The sequence below is a fragment of the Oncorhynchus clarkii genome, chromosome 19 (genome assembly GCF_045791955.1).
Source record: "Oncorhynchus clarkii lewisi isolate Uvic-CL-2024 chromosome 19, UVic_Ocla_1.0, whole genome shotgun sequence".
Lineage (NCBI taxonomy): Eukaryota > Metazoa > Chordata > Actinopteri > Salmoniformes > Salmonidae > Oncorhynchus > Oncorhynchus clarkii.
Window position 1 is genome coordinate 58,813,491 of NC_092165.1, and position 24,046 is coordinate 58,837,536.

General features: G+C 46.7%; 1 protein-coding gene across 2 annotated transcripts in view; it reads right to left on the reverse strand.

The window, feature by feature from the left end:
* Positions 1-24,046, reverse strand: part of LOC139374373 (gamma-2-syntrophin-like) — a 76,729-nt gene that overhangs the window by 41,863 nt on the left and 10,820 nt on the right. The window contains exons 2-8 of one of the 2 annotated variants that reach the window (XM_071115415.1): positions 13,643-13,780; positions 13,037-13,088; positions 11,380-11,437; positions 9,719-9,762; positions 8,911-8,952; positions 7,078-7,165; positions 872-957 (exon numbers count right to left, since the gene is read on the reverse strand). In XM_071115415.1, coding sequence (XP_070971516.1) covers positions 872-957; positions 7,078-7,165; positions 8,911-8,952; positions 9,719-9,762; positions 11,380-11,398 — 279 coding nt within the window. In that variant the 5' untranslated portion in view covers positions 11,399-11,437; positions 13,037-13,088; positions 13,643-13,780. Of the gene's footprint in view, positions 1-871; positions 958-7,077; positions 7,166-8,910; positions 8,953-9,718; positions 9,763-11,379; positions 11,438-13,036; positions 13,094-13,642; positions 13,781-24,046 lie in introns of both variants that reach the window. The other variant, XM_071115414.1, reaches the window with a different exon arrangement.

Genomic DNA, 24,046 nt, shown 5'->3' on the forward strand with positions numbered 1-24,046 from the left:
ACCCTTTCGAGTGTTCCTTGGATTATCAGCCTCCGCTCTTACCTGAGCAAGAAGTCAGCATATCCTTGGCCCAGAAAAGAGAGCCCGGTCCGTTCTTCTCAAGACCACCTCCAGGTATCGGCGACAGACGGACCGCCACCGGAACCCGGCTCCCCGCTATCGTCTCACACAGAGGGTATGGCTCTCCACTCGGGATCTGCCCTTCCGGGTGGAGTCCCGAAACCTTCCCCCGCTTTATCGTCCCTTTCCTCATTTCTAAAATCTTTAGCCCCAGTGATGTCTGTCTTCTGTTGCCCCACACACTCTGTATAGATCCCACTTTCCATGTGTCTACGATTAAACCTCTGTCCACATATACATCCCACTTTCCATGTGTCTACGACTAAACCTCTGTCCACATATACATCCCACTTTCCATGTGTCTAGGATTAAACCTCTGTCCACATATACATCCCACTTTCCATGTGTCTAGGATTAAACCTCTGTCCACATACACATCCCACTTTCCATGTGTCTAGGATTAAACCTCTGTCCACATACACATCCCACTTTCCATGTGTCTAGGATTAAACCTCTGTCCACATACACATCCCACTTTCCATGTGTCTAGGATTAAACCTCTGTCCACATACACATCCCACTTTCCATAGACACTGTAGATGTGGGGGTCACTGTAGGATTCCTTACACCTGTCAACTTACATCCTCGCCTCCACCCTCAGTCTAAACAAGACATCAAATCCTCAAACCAGGTGTATTGGGAGCTTTCGAAAATTGTCGCTGTGTATTAGTGTGAAATTAATGCATGATACCGGAATCACAAGAACATTTAACGTAAGAAAAACAATGCAATGTCATTAAGGTTTACTTACTGTGTTGCTAGAATTCCCATTTAAATGTAAACCACTGTCAAATAGTGGGGAAGAGACTCTTTGACCAGCGGATGGTACAGGAGAGCCTGAAAACCATGAGAGCAAATGTTATATTGTTGAAACATGAAATACTTCATGTGATCAGCCTCAGAATAAGCCTCAGAATCAGAATCAGCCTCAGAATCAGAATTAGCCTCAGAATCAGCCTCAGTCACAAAACCAGCCTCAGTCACAGAATCAGCCTCAGAATCAGCCTCAGTCACAAAACCAGCCTCAGTCACAGAATCAGCCTCAGAATCAGCCTCAGAATCAGCCTCAGAATCAGTCACAGAATCAGTCACAGAATCAGCCACAGAATCAGCCACAGAATCAGCCACAGAATCAGCCTCAGAATCAGCCACAGAATCAGCCACAGAATCAGCCACAGAATCAGTCACAGAATCAGTCACAGGATCAGCCTCAGAATCAGCCTCAGAATCAGCCTCAGAATAAGCCACAGAATCAGCCACAGAATCAGCCACAGAATCAGCCACAGAATCAGCCACAGGATCAGCCTCACCTTTATTCTCCAGGCACAAGTACATACACTCAGGAAGTGATTAAGTGAAATGGTGGTGCCACAGTAAACAGAATCAGCAGACAAGATTACAAACAAAAACTAAAACACACACAAGCAGCGACCAAACACTACATCCACCTCTCAGGGCACCTCAGGTATCAGAACACTACATCCAACTCTCAGGGCACCTCAGGTATCAGAACACTACATCCAACTCTCTGGGTACCTCAGGTACCAGAACACTACATCCACCTCTCTGGGCACCTCAGGTACCAGAACACTACATCCACCTCTCAGGGCACCTCAGGTACCAGAACACTACATCCAACTCTCTGGGTACCTCAGGTACCAGAACACTACATCCAACTCTCTGGGTACCTCAGGTAGCAGAGCACCACATCTGCCTCTCTGGGTACCTCAGGTATCAGAACACTACATCCACCTCTCTGGGTACCTCGGGTATCAGAACACTACATCCACCTCTCAGGGCACCTCAGGTATCAGAACACTACATCCAACTCTCTGGGTACCTCAGGTACCAGAACACTACATCCAACTCTCTGGGTACCTCAGGTATCAGAACACTACATCCACCTCTCTGGGTACCTCAGATACCAGAACACTACATCCACCTCTCAGGGCACCTCAGGCATCAGAACACTACATCCAACTCTCTGGGTACCTCAGGTACCAGAACACTACATCCAACTCTCTGGGTACCTCAGGTATCAGAACACTACATTCACGTCTCTGGGTACCTCAGGTATCAGAACACTACATCCACCTCTCTGGGTACCTCAGGTACCAGAACACTACATCTGCCTCTCTGGGTACCTCAGGTACCAGAACACTACATCTGCCTCTCTGGGCACCTCAGGTATCAGAACACTACATCCAACTCTCTGGGTACCTCAGGTACCAGAACACTACATCCGCCTCTCTGGGCACCTCAGGTACCAGAACACCACAGCTGCCTCTCAGGGCACCTCAGGTATCAGAACACTACATCCAACTCTCAGGGCACCTCAGGTATCAGAACACTACATCCAACTCTCTGGGTACCTCAGGTACCAGAACACTACATCCACCTCTCTGGGCACCTCAGGTACCAGAACACTACATCCACCTCTCAGGGCACCTCAGGTATCAGAACACTACATCCAACTCTCTGGGTACCTCAGGTACCAGAACACTACATCCAACTCTCTGGGTACCTCAGGTAGCAGAGCACCACATCTGCCTCTCTGGGTACCTCAGGTATCAGAACACTACATCCACCTCTCTGGGTACCTCAGGTATCAGAACACTACATCCACCTCTCAGGGCACCTCAGGTATCAGAACACTACATCCAACTCTCTGGGTACCTCAGGTACCAGAACACTACATCCACCTCTCAGGGCACCTCAGGTATCAGAACACTACATCCAACTCTCTGGGTACCTCAGGTACCAGAACACTACATCCAACTCTCTGGGTACCTCAGGTATCAGAACACTAAATCCACGTCTCTGGGTACCTCAGGTATCAGAACACTACATCCACCTCTCTGGGTACCTCAGGTACCAGAACACTACATCTGCCTCTCTGGGTACCTCAGGTACCAGAACACTACATCTGCCTCTCTGGGTACCTCAGGTACCAGAACACTACATCTGCCTCTCTGGGCACCTCAGGTATCAGAACACTACATCCAACTCTCTGGGTACCTCAGGTACCAGAACACTACATCCGCCTCTCTGGGCACCTCAGGTACCAGAACACCACAGCTGCCTCTCAGGGCACCTCAGGTATCAGAACACTACATCCAACTCTCAGGGCACCTCAGGTATCAGAACACTACATCTGCCTCTCTGGGTACCTCAGGTACCAGAACACTACATCTGCCTCTCTGGGTACCTCAGGTACCAGAACACTACATCTGCCTCTCTGGGTACCTCAGGTACCAGAACACTACATCTGCCTCTCTGGGCACCTCAGGTACCAGAACACTACATCCGCCTCTCTGGGTACCTCAGGTACCAGAACACTACATCCACCTCTCTGGGTACCTCAGGTATCAGAACACTACATCTGCCTCTCTGGGTACCTCAGGTACCAGAACACTACATCCACCTCTCTGGGTACCTCAGGTACCAGAACACTACATCTGCCTCTCTGGGTACCTCAGGTATCAGAACACTACATCTGCCTCTCTGGGTACCTCAGGTATCAGAACACTACATCTGCCTCTCTGGGTACCTCAGGTACCAGAACACTACATCCACCTCTCTGGGTACCTCAGGTATCAGAACACTACATCTGCCTCTCTGGGTACCTCAGGTACCAGAACACTACATCTGCCTCTCTGGGTACCTCAGGTACCAGAACACTACATCCACCTCTCTGAGTACCTCAGGTACCAGAACACTACATCTGCCTCTCTGGGTACCTCAGGTATCAGAACACTACATCTGCCTCTCTGGGTACCTCAGGTATCAGAACACTACATCCGCCTCTCTGGGCACCTCAGGTACCAGAACACCACATCTGCCTCGCTGGGCACCTCAGGTATCAGAGCACCACAGCTGCCTCTCTGGGCACCTCAGGTAGCAGAGCACCACAGCTGCCTCTCTGGGCACCTCAGGTATCAGAACACTACATCCGCCTCTCTGGGCACCTCAGGTATCAGAACACTACATCTGCCTCTCTGGGTACCTCAGGTATCAGAACACTACATCCGCCTCTCTGGGCACCTCAGGTATCAGAACACTACATCCGCCTCTCTGGGCACCTCAGGTACCAGAACACTACATCCACCTCTCTGGGTACCTCAGGTACCAGAACACTACATCCGCCTCTCTGGGCACCTCAGGTACCAGAACACCACATCTGCCTCGCTGGGCACCTCAGGTATCAGAGCACCACAGCTGCCTCTGTGGGCACCTCAGGTAGCAGAGCACCACAGCTGCCTCTCTGGGCACCTCAGGTATCAGAGCACCAAAGTTGCCTCTCTGGGCACCTCAGGTATCAGAGCACCACATCTGCCTCTCTGGGCACCTCAGGTACCAGAGCACCACATCTGCCTCTCTGGGTACCTCAGGTATAAGAGCACCACAGCTGCCTCTCTGGGCACCTCAGGTACCAGAGCACCACATCTGCCTCTCTGGGTACCTCAGGTATCAGAACACTACATCTGCCTCTCTGGGCACCTCAGGTATCAGAACACTACATCTGCCTCTCCGGGCACCTCAGGTATCAGAACACTACATCTGCCTCTCTGGGTACCTCAGGTATCAGAGCACCACAGCTGCCTCTCTGGGCACCTCAGGTATCAGAACACTACATCTGCCTCTCTGGGTACCTCAGGTATCAGAACACTACAGCTGCCTCTCTGGGTACCTCAGGTACCAGAACACTACATCTGCCTCTCTGGGCACCTCAGGTATCAGAACACTACATCTGCCTCTCTGGGTACCTCAGGTATCAGAACACTACAGCTGCCTCTCTGGGTACCTCAGGTATCAGAACACTACATCTGCCTCTCTGGGTACCTCAGGTACCAGAACACTACATCTGCCTCTCTGGGTACCTCAGGTATCAGAACACTACATCTGCCTCTCTGGGTACCTCAGGTACCAGAACACTACATCCACCTCTCTGGGTACCTCAGGTATCAGAACACTACATCTGCCTCTCTGGGTACCTCAGGTATCAGAACACTACATCTGCCTCTCTGGGTATCTCAGGTATCAGAACACTACATCCGCCTCTCTGGGCACCTCAGGTATCAGAACACTACATCTGCCTCTCTGGGTACCTCAGGTACCAGAACACCACAGCTGCCTCTCTGGGTACCTCAGGTACCAGAGCACCACAGCTGCCTCTCTGGGCACTTCAGGTATCAGAGCACTACATCAGCCTCTCTGGGTACCTCAGGTATCAGAGCACCACAGCTGCCTCTCAGGGTACCTCAGGTATCAGAACACCACAGCTGCCTCTCTGGGTACCTCAGGTATCAGAGCACCACATCCGCCTCTCTGGGCACCTCAGGTATCAGAACACTACATCCGCCTCTCTGGGTACCTCAGGTATCAGAACACTACATCCGCCTCTCTGGGCACCTCAGGTATCAGAGCACCACAGCTGCCTCTCAGGGTACCTCAGGTACCAGAACACTACATCTGCCTCTCTGGGCACCTCAGGTATCAGAACACTACATCTGCCTCTCTGGGCACCTCAGGTATCAGAACACTACATCCGCCTCTCTGGGCACCTCAGGTATCAGAGCACCACAGCTGCCTCTCATGGTACCTCAGGTACCAGAACACTACATCCGCCTCTCTGGGTACCTCAGGTACCAGAACACTACATCCGCCTCTCTGGGTACCTCAGGTACCAGAACACTACATCCGCCTCTCTGGGCACCTCAGGTACCAGAGCACCACAGCTGCCTCTCTGGGTACCTCGGGTACCAGAGCACCACAGCTGCCTCTCTGGGTACCTCAGGTACCAGAGCACCACAGCTGCCTCGCTGGGCACCTCAGGTATCAGAGCACCACAGCTGCCTCGCTGGGTACCTCAGGTATCAGAGCACCACAGCTGCCTCTCTGGGCACCTTAGTTATCAGAGCAGCACAGCTGCCTCGCTGGGCACCTTAGGCATCAGAGCACCACAGCTGCCTCTCTGGGCACCTCAGGTATCAGAGCACCACAGCTGCCTCTCTGGGCACCTCAGGTATCAGAGCACCACAGCTGCCTCTCTGGGCACCTCAGGTACCAGAACACCACAGCTGCCTCTCTGGGCACCTCAGGTACCAGAGCACCACAGCTGCCTCTCTGGGCACCTCAGGTACCAGAGCACCACAGCTGCCTCTCTGGGCACCTTAAGGTACCAGAGCACCACAGCTGCCTCGCTGGGCACCTCAGGTACCAGAGCACCACAGCTGCCTCTCTGGGTACCTCAGGTATCAGAGCACCTTGGCCAGGCAGTAGAGAATTTAAAGAGGGCCTTGTGCTAGTATGTCTTGTCAAAAGCATTGGTCCCCTAGCCTGGGACCCGGACCATGTGGGGAATTAGCATAGCTGAGAATACAACTAGGTCTAATGGAGCTCCTTTCTCTCATCCAACCAATCAGCATAAAGCTCAAAAGCTTCATTGTTGACTCACCATGCCGACAACTTCAAAGGACCATTTCCAGACTCATTATGTAGTCGTTCCAATATGGCTGCTAGGATTTTGGACACCGAGCAATTATGTGCCAACCTCGTTATCACATTGTTAAAAACAGACCAAAAACATTCAATGTAACCACAGAATACACCAGCCTGCTGACATTCTGTCTCCGGCATGCCGCAGGCCAGGCAGGGAGGCCAGCAGAGACAAATGCAGGCCTCTGATATGACATTAGCTTGGCACTGAAGTCCCAGCTACTGTTCTAATCAATCCTCTACAGAAAACAGCAACCCTCAGTTAGATCAGCTGCCACAGGAAGACAAAGGAAAGCTTATGAACATGACTTCAGGCCATTGGTTGAGTCAAAAAAAAAATGACCAGACGACAGTCAACCAACGGACAGTTTCACTTGAGCTTCCCTCTCCATTTTTTGAATGCGTAGTTACAGTGCAGAGTACGCCATGGCACATGGTGCTTCCACTCAGAACTCTTACCCAATGGGAGCTTTAGAAAAGATGGAACTTCCCTGAGGTACCGCACAGTGATGGTGACCTCCTCCCCAGCAGTCCGCAGGAGATGAACCTACCAGGGGGTGGGGGTCGAGAGAGAGAGGGGGGGGGGGGAGAGGGGGAGAGAGAGAGGGGGAGAGAGAGAGTGAGAGTCAGAGAGGTGGAGAGAGAGAGAGTGAGAATCAGAGAGGGGGAGAGAGAGAGGGGGAGAGAGAGAGTGAGAGTCAGAGAGGGAGAGAGAGAGGGGGAGAGAGAGAGAGAGAGAGGGAGAGAGAGAGAGGGGGAGAGAAAGGGAGAGGGAGAGAGAGAGGGGGAGAGAGAGAGAGACAGGGGGAGAGAGAGAGAGACAGGGGGAGAGAGAGAGAGAGACAGGGGGAGAGAGAGAGGGAGAGAGAGAGGGAGAGAGAGAGGGAGAGAGATGGGGAGAGAGAGAGGGGGAGAGAGGGAGAGAGAGAGAGGGGGAGAGAGAGAGAGAGAGAGACAGGGGTAGAGAGAGAGAGAGAGAGAGAGAGAGAGAGAGAGAGAGAGAGAGAGAGAGAGAGAGAGAGAGAGAGAGAGAGAGAGAGAGAGAGAGAGAGAGAGAGAGAGAGAGAGAGAGAGAGAGAGAGAGAGAGAGAGGGAGAGAGAGAGAGGGGGAGAGAGAGAGGAGAGAGAGAGAGAGAGAGAGAGGGGGAGAGAGAGAGGGGGAGAGAGAGAGGGGGAGAGAGAGAGAGGGAGAGACAGGGGTAGAGAGAGAGAGAGAGAGAGAGAGAGAGAGAGAGAGAGAGAGAGAGAGAGAGAGAGAGAGAGAGAGAGAGAGAGAGAGAGAGAGAGAGAGAGAGAGAGAGAGAGAGAGAGAGAGAGAGAGAGAGAGAGAGAGTTCTTCTCTCAGATAAAATAAAAATAGCCACCTACAAGTACATGTCACTGTACAGCACTTAAGCACAGACGTGACGCAACACTTGAAATAAATACAGAACATGCAAGCAGCAGTTAACCCTGTCTGAAGTGATGTCTCTTCAGTAATCACATGCACTACTATATCTTCAAATATAACCTTTCATTCGCTGGTGACAAGCTAGCAAGATACAAGCAAACAATGGAAAGTAATTACCCTGTCCGTGTCTGAGATCAGACAACCCCATTATCTGATTTGTAGATGGTATTTATACTTGGTATGGCACAAACAGAGCCAAGTCAAGAAATACGTTTTTTAGCAGGGGGGGTTAGCAGCAGGCCAAATTAAGTATTTTCCAATGACATTGCAGGAGTGATAAAATAACAAAACTACCATAAGCTGTTGTTTCGACTTCTTCCCAACAACGTCAGTGGTTACTCTTTTTGCTATAGTCTGTTACTATTAAAGCGTATTAAGCCAAGCTGTCTTAAGTATATTTTTTTTTAAGTGAAATTGCATTGAATTTCGGGAGGTGAATAATAGAGAACAGCTATATATATAGACAGACAGACAGACAGACAGACAGACAGACAGACAGACAGACAGACAGACAGACAGACAGACAGACAGACAGACAGACAGACAGACAGACAGACAGACAGACAGACAGACAGACAGAGACTGATGAATCATAGCTCTCTTAAACTAGGAGCTCAATTTCCGTGCACTCTTTGTGTGATGAATCTACTCCTTATCGATTTGTCACAGTCCAGACAAGTAAAAAACAAAACAAACTCAATGAGTCTGACATGACAGAGCTCCGCTCACTTGGCCAAGCTTCTCTCCGTTTTGCGGAATCACAGGGAAAAAAAATGTTTATATTTTAAATCTGGGGGAAAATATATGTGTCTGTGCAAAAGCTGAATAAATTATATACTCACAACTTCTTCGTGACTACAGTTTTCGACATTGATACCGTTGATCTAAACGGAGGAAACAAGAAAGGATTAAGAACAAAGTTAACAAACACTCTCATTTAGAAGTGAAACACCAACTCCATGGCAATTACAGTGACCTTGGCATATGTAAGTGATGCAAATAGATGCAATCTTCTTTTGCTTTTGGACATGTAAGATAAAGTCACTGTAGAGACACTAAGGATGCTCATGTTTTCTGAGTGGTGCTGTATACTGTAACTATGATAAAGACAGTTCAGTGTCGTTGTAAATATTGTTCCGTAATTTACAACCATGTCTAGAATCTCTAGTTTATTGTAAGATGTGTGTTTCAAAGGCAACAGGATAATTGCACATGAGAGAACATACCTATACCAGCATGTTTTGTATTTTTATTAATTTAACTAAGCAAGTCAGTTAAGAACAAATTCTTATTCACTATGACGGCCTAGGAACAGCGGGTTAACTGCCTTGTTCAGGGGCAGAATGACAGATTTTTACCTTGTCAGCTCGGGGATTCGATCTAGCAACCTTTTGGTTACTGGCCCAATGCTCTAACAACTAGGCTACCCTGCCGCCCCTATATAGTCATGTGAATAAATATATGTTTGTTCATCTGTTGGTTGTGTAATCAATGCAAATATCTCCAACTGATTTTATAAAAGTATCAAATAGCTCCTTTTCAGGTTCCCTTAAGTGAAATTACAACTCCCATTCCAAAGAAAGAAAGCTCAATTAAAATTCAAAGAGCACATCTCTCCGTCTTTCGCCTCTGACCTGAGGGTGCACTAACCTGTAACATAGCGTCCCCAACGAATAACTTTCCGGTTTGGTATGCTGCAGGTTGAGTGTGAAAGGTTAATGAAAACATTAGAAGATAATGACTCATTTCATACATGGCAATGTGATGGAAATATCCATGTTCCTGTCTGCCTAATCTCCACTGACATCATAGAGCTCTCAGGAGCACAATAAACCATGAAATACGGAACTAATCGGGATATTAACTCATTTGCAGCGGCGTTAACAAAACAATGAAACTTCTTAACTGCTGAAAAGATTTCCATTTCTGAAGAAGAATGTTAACTTTCCTCTCTGGGTGGCTAGAAGCATGTTCCTCTCTGGGTGACTAGAAGCATGTTCCTCTCTGGGTGACTAGAAGCATGTTCCTCTCTGGGTGACTAGAAGCATGTTCCTCTCTGGGTGACTAGAAGCATGTTCCTCTCTGGGTGACTAGAAGCATGTTCCTCTCTGGGTGACTAGAAGCATGTTCCTTTCTGGGTGGCTAGAAGCATGTTCCTCTCTGGGTGACTAGAAGCATGTTCCTCTCTGGGTGACTAGAAGCATGTTCCTCTCTGGGTGACTCTCTGGGTGACTAGAAGCATGTTCCTCTCTGGGTGACTAGAAGCATGTTCCTCTCTGGGTGACTAGAAGCATGTTCCTCTCTGGGTGACTAGAAGCATGTTCCTCTCTGGGTGACTAGAAGCATGTTCCTCTCTGGGTGACTAGAAGCATGTTCCTCTCTGGGTGACTAGAAGCATGTTCCTCTCTGGGTGACTAGAAGCATGTTCCTCTTTGGGTGACTAGAAGCATGTTCCTGTCTGGGTGATTAGAAGCATGTTCCTCTCTGGGTGACTAGAAGCATGTTCCTCTCTGGGTGACTAGAAGCATGTACCTCTCTGGGTGACTCTCTGGGTGACTAGAAGCATGTTCCTCTCTGGGTGACTAGAAGCATGTTCCTCTCTGGGTGACTAGAAGCATGTTCCTCTCTGGGTGACTAGAAGCATGTTCCTCTCTGGGTGACTAGAAGCATGCTTTTCTGCTTTCACTACCCAGAAAGGAATTGGGGGATGTGGCAAAAGAGAAGATGCCCTTCTATTTTAGGGTTCAATCTCAGGGTTATCCTGAGCAGCGGGAGGCTCTAACAGAATGGGTCTAGTTCTTATTCGTTACAATTAAACCATGGTTTTATAGACCTCGTCAGCAGATTTCCATGTACAGTTGAGAAACTGCATTCTGGTTACCAATGTAGTAATACAATAATTACCTGACATAGAAACATATAGACATGAGGGGAACATAACCTAAAGTGTTGTATATTGATATTGTTCATAACAGTACTAAACATGTCGGATGTTTCAGTCCACATCACTGTCAGGTGTTTCAGTCCACATCACTGTCAGGTGTTTCAGTCCACATCACTGTCAGGTGTTTCAGTCCACATCACTGTCAGATGTTTCAGTCCACATCACTGTCAGGTGTTTCAGTCCACATCACTGTCAGGTGTTTCAGTCCACATCACTGTCAGGTGTTTCAGTCCACATCACTGGTAGATGTTTCAGTCCACATCACTGTCAGATGTTTCAGTCCACATCACTATCAGGTGTTTCAGTCCACATCACTATCAGGTGTTTCAGTCCACATCACTGGTAGAAATGTTCAATACTGCCTTACCTACTTGATCTTTAAACATCTTTGAAATGACCACAGGCACTTTATGCTCAGCACCCCCCTGGGAGACACGAGAGAAAGGTCATTTTAAAATGTGTAACATGTGTAACATTTATATATATATATATATATATATATATATATATATATATATATATATATATATATATATAGTGCAGTCAGAAAGTATTCAGACCCCTTGACTTTTTCCACATGTTGTTACGTTACAGCCTTATTCTAAAATGGATTCAATCGTTTTTTCTTCCATCTACACACAATACCCCATAATAACAAAGGCGCCGCTAGTATCAAACGCACGTTTGTTAGCAATTTCGTCATGTAAAAACCAGGTTCGGCAATTTACCGGTCTTATGTCAGCTCGCCTGCGCTCAGATGGGAGGGGTGGAAATATTTGAGGCGTGTCCAAAGTGCTAATTTCAAGCAGCACTGAGACGGATATTTATTACCAACCAAAAGCTGGTTTTAGTGGTAACACAGTTGGTTATGTCATGAAATCTGACAGCTGAAACACAGTCTATCCTGCCGTGATGCACACTGCCCATATGGGCATTGAACATGAGTAGCCAAACTGGCTTTTGGTGCCTTTATACTTTGTATTTAGAAACAGAAAAAATATATATTTTTTCCCATTTTGTTTTATTCGATTGAAAACAAAGCATAGACTCCCCTCCTCTCAATGAAGGATTTTTCTGTTGTTGTTCTGCCCCAATGCGATCGCAAAGTAGTCAAGACTGTCGATAAACGGTTTGTCTCCTAAAACCGCTTGGAAATAAATCTTAATCACCAAAGCTTTATTAACATGTAAAGTTTGAGAGGAGGAAAACAGTGAGCCAAAATTCCCTTTTTATCTCTGCATTGTAGAAAGGTCCACATTATTTTTGACCTGAAGGTCCCGTGTTGGACGTGCGTAAAACCCTCCATAGTCTCTTTAATATTATATGTCCACAGGGAGAAATGACGGGGCCTGTAAGTGTGACGTAGCCTATTTAAAATAGGTTGTTGTTTCGTTTTGTTTAGAATTTGATTAGAATTATTTGTTCTCTTGTTAGGCCTTATCAATAATGAATTTAATCTTGTTTGGCATGTCAATTCTCAGCCATAATGTAATGCACAGTAGGACAGGCCCCTATATCAGTGTGAATGCTATTGAAGACATAGAATTGCTTAGAACAATGTGGACAGCAAATGGGTTCAAGTTATTAACATATTTAACAAAAGATAGGTCTACATTTTATTTATTTATTTTTTCTCCATTTCTGTAAAGCCATGTAACAAACTATAACGGACTAACATTGGAATTGGAGTTGATTCCAAAGCAATACATAAAAGACCATAAACACACAACTTGGAAGCAGCCACATATTTCACCATGGAGCACGTTCTGATTGGCCAGTGAGGGGCCAAGTCTCCACATACTCACAACTTGTATATTCATCAAAATCCAGCTCTTTCGCGCCAACGCCAGCAAGTCAGCTGATAATTGTAATAGTGAAAATAGCAACAACAAACAAACAAAAACAATTCTGACTACCAACTGCGTTTAGATTTACCATCGCGTTAAGGTTTGTTAGTCCAGAATCTCTTTTCAAAAAGGTCCAATAGCCTTTAGATGTTGTATTGATGAAAATGTAACACTTACTTTGATGCTGATACCCAGACCTCCAGCAGCCTGCCTTCGGAGAACGACAGTTCTGTGCTTTAAAAAATGGGATTTGACCTTGGTAAAATAATCTTGAAATGTTGAAACAAGGTTGGAGCATAACAAATGGGTTATGGCATTTATCCTCCACTTATCCTCACTATCAAAACCCCCAAGATTGACAGATACAGAATGTCTCCATGGTAACACATAAAAAAAATAATACTTCCATGACTATAGATTTTCGGTACACTTATGTATGCTATACAATTGACGACCATACTAAAGCTCAATGTGAGTCAGAGAATTTCCTGTCCCCAATTACATCCAACTAAAGCTATCGTGAGCTCTGACATCAGTATCAGGAAGTGAAAAGGCCAGCTGAGGTGTCGTCATCATCAAAAAGGTATTGTTGTGAACGGAACTGAAGTCCCTTCAGGTCACCTTCAATGAACGCCGAGCAACAGGAGCACAAATATATTCACACACAAATACCAGTTTGAGTTTAAAGGGTTAGTTATGTGTGCCTGGTTTATCCAAGTATAGGAAAGCCCACTGTGACACCCATGCAAACCCCTAATGTCAAGGTAGATCTTAAGTACTTACATTTAATTGTGGGTCACCCCCTCTCGTGCAAACCACATCCAGCTTCTGTATGGTCAACACCTCTTTTGTCAGCTTCAGACGAACATCATAAGTATTACTGGTCTCCTTGTTATACAGCAGGGCAATTCCAGCTTTTGTCTGTTGACACATAGAAAATCAAATAAGATTTTACCTGCCTGAGTTACTGGGACATAGATTGTGGATTTGTCGGCTCTACTGTGTTTACACCACAACAGGACATAACGATTATAAAACTCGATCGCCATGTGGTGAGATGTTGCTCATCTTTGATGGTTTGAATCCCGGAAATAAAAAAAATAATTGCATGTATAGCAACTGATCTTATCACCCAAAACCTGAGGGTCTGAGAGTAAAACCCAATAGCATGTTTGGCCATCTGCTTGGCTGCATTTATTATGTCCTCCCTTCCTAAGGTAATTGGGTCGTCCAAATAACCAGTCTTAAAGGTGACCTAGTTCTCTCACTAACAACAGGATCTCAGAGAGCAGATTTACACTGCTGCTTCAAAGAAAGACTTCAAAAAAAAACAAATAAAAAGTTGTAAGGTTTGTTTTCTTTTCCCTCTAATGTTTTGTGCTGCTAGTTCTGTTCACATTATATCCTCCATGATTTAGTCTATGCCTTCTTCTTCATTCCATCTCTTGATTTTGCATAATGTGCTTTGGGGGAAAAAAAACGCATGGAGGATTTTTGAGAGTTCTAGAATGGTCTTTTTTTTTTTTTTTTTACTAAAACACTCAGGTATTATCAAATCAAATTGTATTTGTCACATGATGCCCGAATACAACACTGTAGACCTGACAGTGAAATGCTTACTTACAAGCCCCCTAACCAGTAATGAAGTTTAAAAAAATAAAAAATGTACCCAAAAAAATGAAATAAAATAAAATAAGAATAACAAATAAAAGTAACAAATAATTAAATAGCAGCAGTAAAATAACAATAGAGAGGCTATACACAGGGGTCCTGGTACAGAGTCAATGTGGAGGCTATATACAGGGGTCCTGGTACAGAGTCAATGTGGAGGCTATATACAGGGGTCCTGGTACAGAGTCAATGTGGAGGCTATATACAGGGGTCCTGGTACAGAGTCAATGTGGAGGCTATATACAGGGGTCCTGGTACAGAGTCAATGTGGAGGCTATATACAGGGGTCCTGGTACAGAGTCAATGTGGAGGCTATATACAGGGGGTACTGGTACAGAGTCAATGTGGAGGCTATATACAGGGGTCCTGGTACAGAGTCAATGTGGAGAATATATACAGGGGGTACCGGTACAGAGTCAATGTGGAGGCTATATACAGGGGGTCCCGGTACAGAGTCAATGTGGAGGCTATATACAGGGGTCCTGGTACAGAGTCAATGTGGAGGCTATATACAGGGGTCCTGGTACAGAGTCAATGTGGAGGCTATATACAGGGGTCCTGGTACAGAGTCAATGTGGAGGCTATATACAGGGGTACTGGTACTGAGTCAATGTGGAGGCTATATACAGGGGGTATCGGTACAGAGTCAATGTGGAGGCTATATACAGGGGTACTGGTACAGAGTCAATGTGGAGGCTATATACAGGGGTCCTGGTACAGAGTCAATGTGGAGGTTATATACAGGGGTCCTGGTACAGAGTCAATGTGGAGGCTATATACAGGGGTCCTGATACAGAGTCAATGTGGAGGTTATATACAGGGGTCCTGGTACAGAGTCAATGTGGAGGCTATATACAGGGGTCCTGGTACAGAGTCAATGTGGAGGCTATATACAAGGGTCCTGGTACAGAGTCAATGTGGAGGCTATATACAGGGGTACTGGTACTGAGTCAATGTGGAGGCTATATACAGGGGGTTCGGTACAGAGTCAATGTGGAGGCTATATACAGGGGTACTGGTACAGAGTCAATGTGGAGGCTATATACAGGGGGTACCGGTACAGAGTCAATGTGGAGGTTATATACAGGGGTACTGGTACTGAGTCAATGTGGAGGCTATATACAGGGGGTATCGGTACAGAGTAAATGTGGAGGCTATATACAGGGGTCCTGGTACAGAGTCAATGTGGAGGCTATATACAGGGGGTACCGGTACAGAGTCAATGTGGAGGCTATATACAGGGGTACTGGTACAGAGTCAATGTGGAGGCTATATACAGGGGGTATCGGTACAGAGTCAATGTGGAGGCTATATACAGGGGGTATCGGTACAGAGTCAATGTGGAGGCTATATACAGGGGAACTGGTACAGAGTCAATGTGGAGGCTATATACAGGGGGTACCGGTACAGAGTCAATGTGGGGTTATATACAGGGGTACTGGTACTGAGTCAATGTGGAGGCTATATACAGGGGGTATCGGTACAGAGTCAATGTGGAGGCTATATACAGGGGTACTGGTACAGAGTCAATGTGGAGGCTATATACAGGGGTACTGGTACAGAGTCAATGTGGAGGCTATATACAGGGGGTATCGGTACAGAGTCAATGTGGAGGCTATATACAGGGGTACTGGTACAGAGTCAATGTGGAGGCTATATACAGGGGTCCTGGTACAGAGTCAATGTGGAGGCTATATACAGGGGTACTGGTACAGAGTCAATGTGGAGGCTATATACAGGGGTCCTGGTACAGAGTCAATGTGGAGGCTATATACAGGGGTACTGGTACAGAGTCAATGTGGAGGCTATATACAGGGGGTATCGGTACAGAGTCAATGTGGAGGCTATATACAGAGGGTACTGGTACAGAGTCAATGTGGAGGCTATATACAGGGATACTGGTACAGAGTCAATGTGGAGGCTATATACAGGGGGTATCGGTACAGAGTCAATGTGGAGGCTATATACATGGGTACTGGTACAGAGTCAATGTGGAGGCTATATACAGGGGGTATCGGTACAGAGTCAATGTGGAGGCTATATACAGGGGGTACTGGTACAGAGTCAATGTGGAGGCTCTATACAGGGGGTACCGGTACAGAGTCAATGTGGAGGCTATATACAGGGGGTACCGGTACAGAGTCAATGTGGAGGCTATATACAGGGGGTACCGGTACAGAGTCAATGTGGAGGCTATATACAGGGGGTACTGGTACAGAGTCAATGTGGAGGCTATATACAGGGGGTACCGGTACAGAGTCAATGTGGAGGCTATATACAGGGGGTACCGGTACAGAGTCAATGTGGAGGCTATATACAGTGGGTACTGGTACAGAGTCAATGTGGAGGCTATATACAGGGGGTACTGGTACAGAGTCAATGTGGAGGCTATATACAGGGGGTACCGGTACAGAGTCAATGTGGAGGCTATATACAGGGGTCCTGGTACAGAGTCAATGTGGAGGCTATATACAGGGGGTACCGGTACAGAGTCAATGTGGAGGCTATATACAGGGGTCCTGGTACAGAGTCAATGTGGAGGCTATATACAGGGGGTACTGGTACAGAGTCAATGTGGAGGCTATATACAGGGGTCCTGGTACAGAGTCAATGTGGAGGCTATATACAGGGGTCCTGGTACAGAGTCAATGTGGAGGCTATATACAGGGGGTTCGGTACAGAGTCAATGTGGAGGCTATATACAGGGGTACTGGTACAGAGTCAATGTGGAGGCTATATACAGGGGGTACCGGTACAGAGTCAATGTGGAGGTTTTATACAGGGGTACTGGTACTGAGTCAATGTGGAGGCTATATACAGGGGTCCTGATACAGAGTCAATGTGGAGGTTATATACAGGGGTCCTGGTACAGAGTCAATGTGGAGGCTATATACAGGGGTCCTGGTACAGAGTCAATGTGGAGGCTATATACAAGGGTCCTGGTACAGAGTCAATGTGGAGGCTATATACAGGGGTACTGGTACTGAGTCAATGTGGAGGCTATATACAGGGGGTTCGGTACAGAGTCAATGTGGAGGCTATATACAGGGGTACTGGTACAGAGTCAATGTGGAGGCTTTATACAGGGGGTACCGGTACAGAGTCAATGTGGAGGTTATATACAGGGGTACTGGTACTGAGTCAATGTGGAGGCTATATACAGGGGGTATCGGTACAGAGTCAATGTGGAGGCTATATACAGGGGTCCTGGTACAGAGTCAATGTGGAGGCTATATACAGGGGGTACCGGTACAGAGTCAATGTGGAGGCTATATACAGGGGTACTGGTACAGAGTCAATGTGGAGGCTATATACAGGGGGTATCGGTACAGAGTCAATGTGGAGGCTATATACAGGGGGTATCGGTACAGAGTCAATGTGGAGGCTATATACAGGGGAACTGGTACAGAGTCAATGTGGAGGCTATATACAGGGGGTACCGGTACAGAGTCAATGTGGGGTTATATACAGGGGTACTGGTACTGAGTCAATGTGGAGGCTATATACAGGGGGTATCGGTACAGAGTCAATGTGGAGGCTATATACAGGGGTACTGGTACAGAGTCAATGTGGAGGCTATATACAGGGGTACTGGTACAGAGTCAATGTGGAGGCTATATACAGGGGGTATCGGTACAGAGTCAATGTGGAGGCTATATACAGGGGTACTGGTACAGAGTCAATGTGGAGGCTATATACAGGGGTCCTGGTACAGAGTCAATGTGGAGGCTATATACAGGGGTACTGGTACAGAGTCAATGTGGAGGCTATATACAGGGGTCCTGGTACAGAGTCAATGTGGAGGCTATATACAGGGGGTACTGGTACAGAGTCAATGTGGAGGCTATATACAGGGGGTATCGGTACAGAGTCAATGTGGAGGCTATATACAGAGGGTACTGGTACAGAGTCAATGTGGAGGCTATATACAGGGATACTGGTACAGAGTCAATGTGGAGGCTATATACAGGGGGTATCGGTACAGAGTCAATGTGGAGGCTATATACATGGGTACTGGTACAGAGTCAATGTGGAGGCTATATACAGGGGGTATCGGTACAGAGTCAATGTGGAGGCTATATACAGGGGGTACTGGTACAGAGTCAATGTGGAGGCTCTATACAGGGGGTACCGGTACAGAGTCAATGTGGAGGCTATATACAGGGGGTACCGGTACAGAGTCAATGTGGAGGCTATATACAGGGGGTACCGGTACAGAGTCAATGTGGAGGCTATATACAGGGGGTACTGGTACAGAGTCAATGTGGAGGCTATATACAGGGGGTACCGGTACAGAGTCAATGTGGAGGCTATATACAGGGGGTACCGGTACAGAGTCAATGTGGAGGCTATATACAGTGGGTACTGGTACAGAGTCAATGTGGAGGCTATATACAGGGGGTACTGGTACAGAGTCAATGTGGAGGCTATATACAGGGGGTACCGGTACAGAGTCAATGTGGAGGCTATATACAGGGGTCCTGGTACAGAGTCAATGTGGAGGCTATATACAGGGGGTACTGGTACAGAGTCAATGTGGAGGCTATATACAGGGGTATTGGTACAGAGTCAATGTGGAGGCTATATACAGGGGGTACTGGTACAGAGTCAATGTGGAGAATATATACAGGGGGCACTGGTACTGAGTCAATGTGGAGGCTATATACAGGGGGTACTGGTACAGAGTCAATGTGGAGGCTATATACAGGGGTACTGGTACAGAGTCAATGTGGAGGCTATATACAGGGGGTACTGGTACAGAGTCAATGTGGAGGCTATATACAGGGGTACTGGTACAGAGTCAATGTGGAGGCTATATACAGGGGGTACCAGTACAGAGTCAATGTGGAGGCTATATACAGGGGGTACCGGTACAGAGTCAATGTGGAGGCTATATACAGGGGGTACCAGTACAGAGTCAATGTGGAGGCTATATACAGGGGGTACTGGTACAGAGTCAATGTGGAGGCTATATACAGGGGGTACTGGTACAGAATCAATGTGGAGGCTATATACAGGGGGTACCGGTACAGAGTCAATGTGGAGGCTACATACAGGGGGTACCAGTACAGAGTCAATGTGGAGGCTATATACAGGGGGTACCGATACAGAGTCAATGTGGAGGCTATATACAGGGGGTACCGCTACAGAGTCAATGTGGAGGCTATATACAGGGGGTACTGGTACAGAGTCAATGTGGAGGCTATATACAGGGGGTACTGGTACAGAGTCAATGTGGAGGCTATATACAGGGGGTACTGGTACAGAGTCAATGTGGAGGCTATATACAGGGGGTACCGATACAGAGTCAATGTGGAGGCTATATACAGAGGGTACCGCTACAGAGTCAATGTGGAGGCTATATACAGGGGGTACCAGTACAGAGTCAATGTGGAGGCTATATACAGGGGGTACTGGTACAGAGTCAATGTGGAGGCTATATACAGGGGGTACTGGTACAGAGTCAATTTGGAGGCTATATACAGGGTGTACTGGTACAGAGTCAATGTGCGGGGGCACCGTTTAGTCGAGGTAATTGCGTTAATATGTACATGTAGGTAGAGTTATTAAAGAGACTATGCATAGATAATAACAGAGAGTAGCAGCAGTTTAAAAGAGGGGGTGGGGGAGCAAATCAAATAGTCCGGGTGGCCATTTGATTAGATCTTGATTAGAGTCTTATGGCTTGGGGGTAGAAGCTGTTTAGAAGCCTCTTGAACCTAGACTTGGCACTCCGGTACCGCTTGCTGTGCGGTAGCAGAGAGAACAGCCTATGACTAGGGTGGCTGGAGTCTTTGACAATTTTTAGGGCCTTCTTCTGACACCGCCTGGTATAGAGGTCCTGGATGGCAGTAAGCTTGGCCCCAGTGATGTACTGGGCTGTACGCACTACCCTCTGTAGTGCCTTTCGGTCGGAGGCCGAGCAGTTGCCATACCAGGCAGTGATGCAACCAGTCAGGATGCTCTTGATGGTGAATAGGGGGAATAGGTTTTGTCGTGCCCTGTTCACAACTGTCTTGGTGTGCTTGGACCCTGTTAGTTTGTTGGTGATGTGGACACCAAGGAACGTGAAGCTCTCAACCTGCTCCACTACAGCCCTGCCAATGAGAATAGGGGCATGCTCCTTTTCCTGTAGTCCACAATCAACTCCTTTGTCTTGATGATGTTGAGGGAGATTTTGTTGTCCTGGCACCACACGGCCAGGTCCTTGACCTCTTCCCTATAAGCTGTCTCGTCGTTGTCGGTGATATGTTCTACCACTGTTGTGTCATCGACAAAATGAATGAGGGTGTTGGAGACGTGCCTGGCCATGCAGTCATGAGTGAACAGGGAGTACAGGAGGGGAATGAGCACTCGCCCCTGATGGGCCCCCGTGTTGAGGATCAGCATGGCGGATATGTTGTTACCTCCTTAGCTTAGTGATGAGCTTTGAGGGCACTATGGTGTTGTCGCTGAGCTGTAGTCAATTAATAGCATTCTCACATAGGTGTTCCTTTTGTTCAGGTGGGAAAGGGCAGTGTGGAGTGTAATAGAGATTGCATCATCTGTGGATCTGTTAGGGAGGTTTGCAAATTGGAGTAGGTATAGGGTTTCTGGGATAATGGTGTTGATGTGAGCCATGACCAGCCTTTCAAAGAACTTCATGGCCACAGACGTGAGTGCTGCGGGTCGGTAGTCATATAGGCAGGTTACCTTAGTGTTCTTGGACACAGGGACTATGGTGTTCTGCTTGAAACATGTTGGTATTAAAGACTCAGAAAGGGAGAGGTTGAAAATGTCAGTGAAGACATTTGCCAGTTGGTCAGCGCATGCTCGCAGTACACGTCCTGGTAATCCATCTGGCCCTGCGGCCTTGTGGATGTTGACCTGTTTAAAGGTCTTACTCACATCGGCTGCGGAGAGCGTGAACACACAGTCGTCCAGAACAGCTGATGCTCTCATGCATGCTTCAGTGTTACTTGCCTCGAAGTGAGCATAGAAGTAATTGGGCTCATCTGGTAGGCTCGTGTCACTGGGGAGCTCTCGGCTGCGCTTTGATTTGTAGTCTGTAATAATTTGCAAGCCCTGACACATCCGACGAGTGTCGGAGTCAGTGTAGTACGATTAAATCTTAGTCCTGTATTGATGCTTTGCCTGTTTGATGGTTCATCAGAGGGGATAGCAGGATTTCTTGTAAGCTTTCATATTTGTCCCGCTCCTTGAAAGCGGCAGCATTACCCTTTAGCTCAATGCGGATGTTGCCTGTATTCCATGGCTTCTGGTTGGGGTATGTACGTACAGCCACTGTGGGGACGACGTCCTCGATGCACTTATTGATCACGCCAGTGACTGATGTGGTGTACTCCTCAAGGCCTCCGGAAGAATCCCAGAACATATTCCAGTCTGTGCTAGCAAAACAGTCCTGTAGCTTAGCATCTGCTTCATCTGATCACTTTTTTATAGACTGAGTCACTGGTGCTTCCTGCTTTCATTTTTGCTTGTAAGCAGGAATCAGGAGGATAGAATTATGGTCAGATTTGACAAAATGGAGGGCGAGGGAGAGCTTTGTACGTACTCTGCATGTAGAGTAAAGGTGGTCTAGAGTTATTTTCTCCTCTGGTTGCACATTTAACATGCTGGTGGAAATTTGCTAAAACTTATTTAAGTTACCCTGCATTAAAGTCCCTGGCCACTAAGAGCGCCGCCTCTGGATGAGCGTTTTCCTGTTTACTTATGCCCGTATACAACTCATTGAGTGCGGTCTTAGTGCCAGCATCAGTCTGTGGTGGTATGTAGACAGCTACAAAAAATACAGATGAAAACTCTCTAGGTAGATAGTGTGGTCTACAACTTATCATGAGATACTCTACCTCAGGCAAGAAAAACATTGACTTCCTTAGATATCGTGCACCAGCTGTTGTTTACAAATATACATAGGCCGCCACCCCTTGTCTTACCAGAGGCTGCTGTTCTATCCGGCCGATACAGTGTAAAATCCGGCAGCTGCATGTTGTTCATGTCGTCGTTCAGCCACTACTCGGTGAAACATAAAATAGAGTTTTTAATCTCCCTTTGGTAGTTTAATCTTGCTCCTAGGACATCAAATGTATTTTCCAATGATTGCATGATTGCCAATAGAACAGGATGGCAGTGGGGGTTTACTCACTCACCTACGAATTCTCAGAAGGCAGCCCGACCCCCCACCCCCTTTTTCTCCGTCTTCTTTTCACGCAAATGACGGGGATTTGGGCCTGTTCCCAGGAAAGCAGTATACCCTTCAAGCTTCTACCAGCTGGTGGTGAGTAATCGCTGTTCTGATGTCCAGAAGTTATTTTCGGTCATAAGAGACGGTAGCAACAACATTATGTACAACATAAGTTACAAACAATGCTATTTTTTTAATACAAATAACACAGTTGGTGTCACGTTCTGACCTTAGTTCCTTTATTTATGTCTTTGTGTTAGTTTGGTCAGGGCGTGAGTTGGGGTGGGTAGTCTATGTTCTTTTTTCTATGTTGTGTTTATGTGTTTGGCCTGGTATGGTTCTCAATCAGAGGCAGGTGTCGTTCGTTGTCTCTGATTGAGAATCATACTTAGGTAGCCTTTTCCCACCTGTGTTTTGTGGGTGATTATTTTCTGTTTAATGTTTTTTCGTCACCTTACAGAACTGTTTCGGGTTTCGTTTCATTCTCTTTGTTATTTTGTTTAGTGTTCTGAGTTTAAATAAATATATCATGAACACATACCACGCTGCGCTTTGGTCCTCCTCTCCTTCCACCGAATAGACAACCGTTACAGTTGGTTAGGAGCACATGAAACATCAGCCTCTCCGGCACCATTCTACTATCTCTTGTGAAGACTTCCCAAGAACGTCACAAGAAGACCAAGATGTCCGCCTTAGAGGAGCTCTTTGAAAACTCTTGGAAAAATAGCTCAAGAAAACAACGCAGAGCCAACCTGTATAGCCATCATTCAATGAGTTCACAACAAGATGCAGTTGTACAGAAGCCTTCACTTCCCACACCTCAAGACCCAGTACCATGGTGGTGGGAGAAGAGAGACACCCTTCTCATCTTGTCAGAGCTCTTCGACATGCACTTGAGTGTCTTCACCTTCCCTGTTTCTCAACTGCGGGTGATGCAATTAGCCAGGAGAGATCACACATTCTGCTAACAAAAGTTGACATGTCGAAATTTCTACAGAAGAAGTGTTCATTTTGAAGTCTATGACACCGCAAAACAAATATGCCACAATGAAAAAAAAATGTGGTTCTACTATTTCAAACTTTTGTCGAACCTTTTATGTTTTCAACCCCATTTCATAAGAAGCAACTTCCAGTAAAGTGTTAATGTGGTAAATCTCAATGATTTAAAATAGCAAAAAATATTTTATCTTTTAAACCAAATTTGTGTTTTCACTAAACCCAACGAGTGATCTACTAGGATGTAATAGCACAAACATTTGATCCATGCCTCTTTTTTTTTTAAAAAGTTTTAGAGAGGAGGTAAATTTATTTTTAAAACACAGTTTGGAATT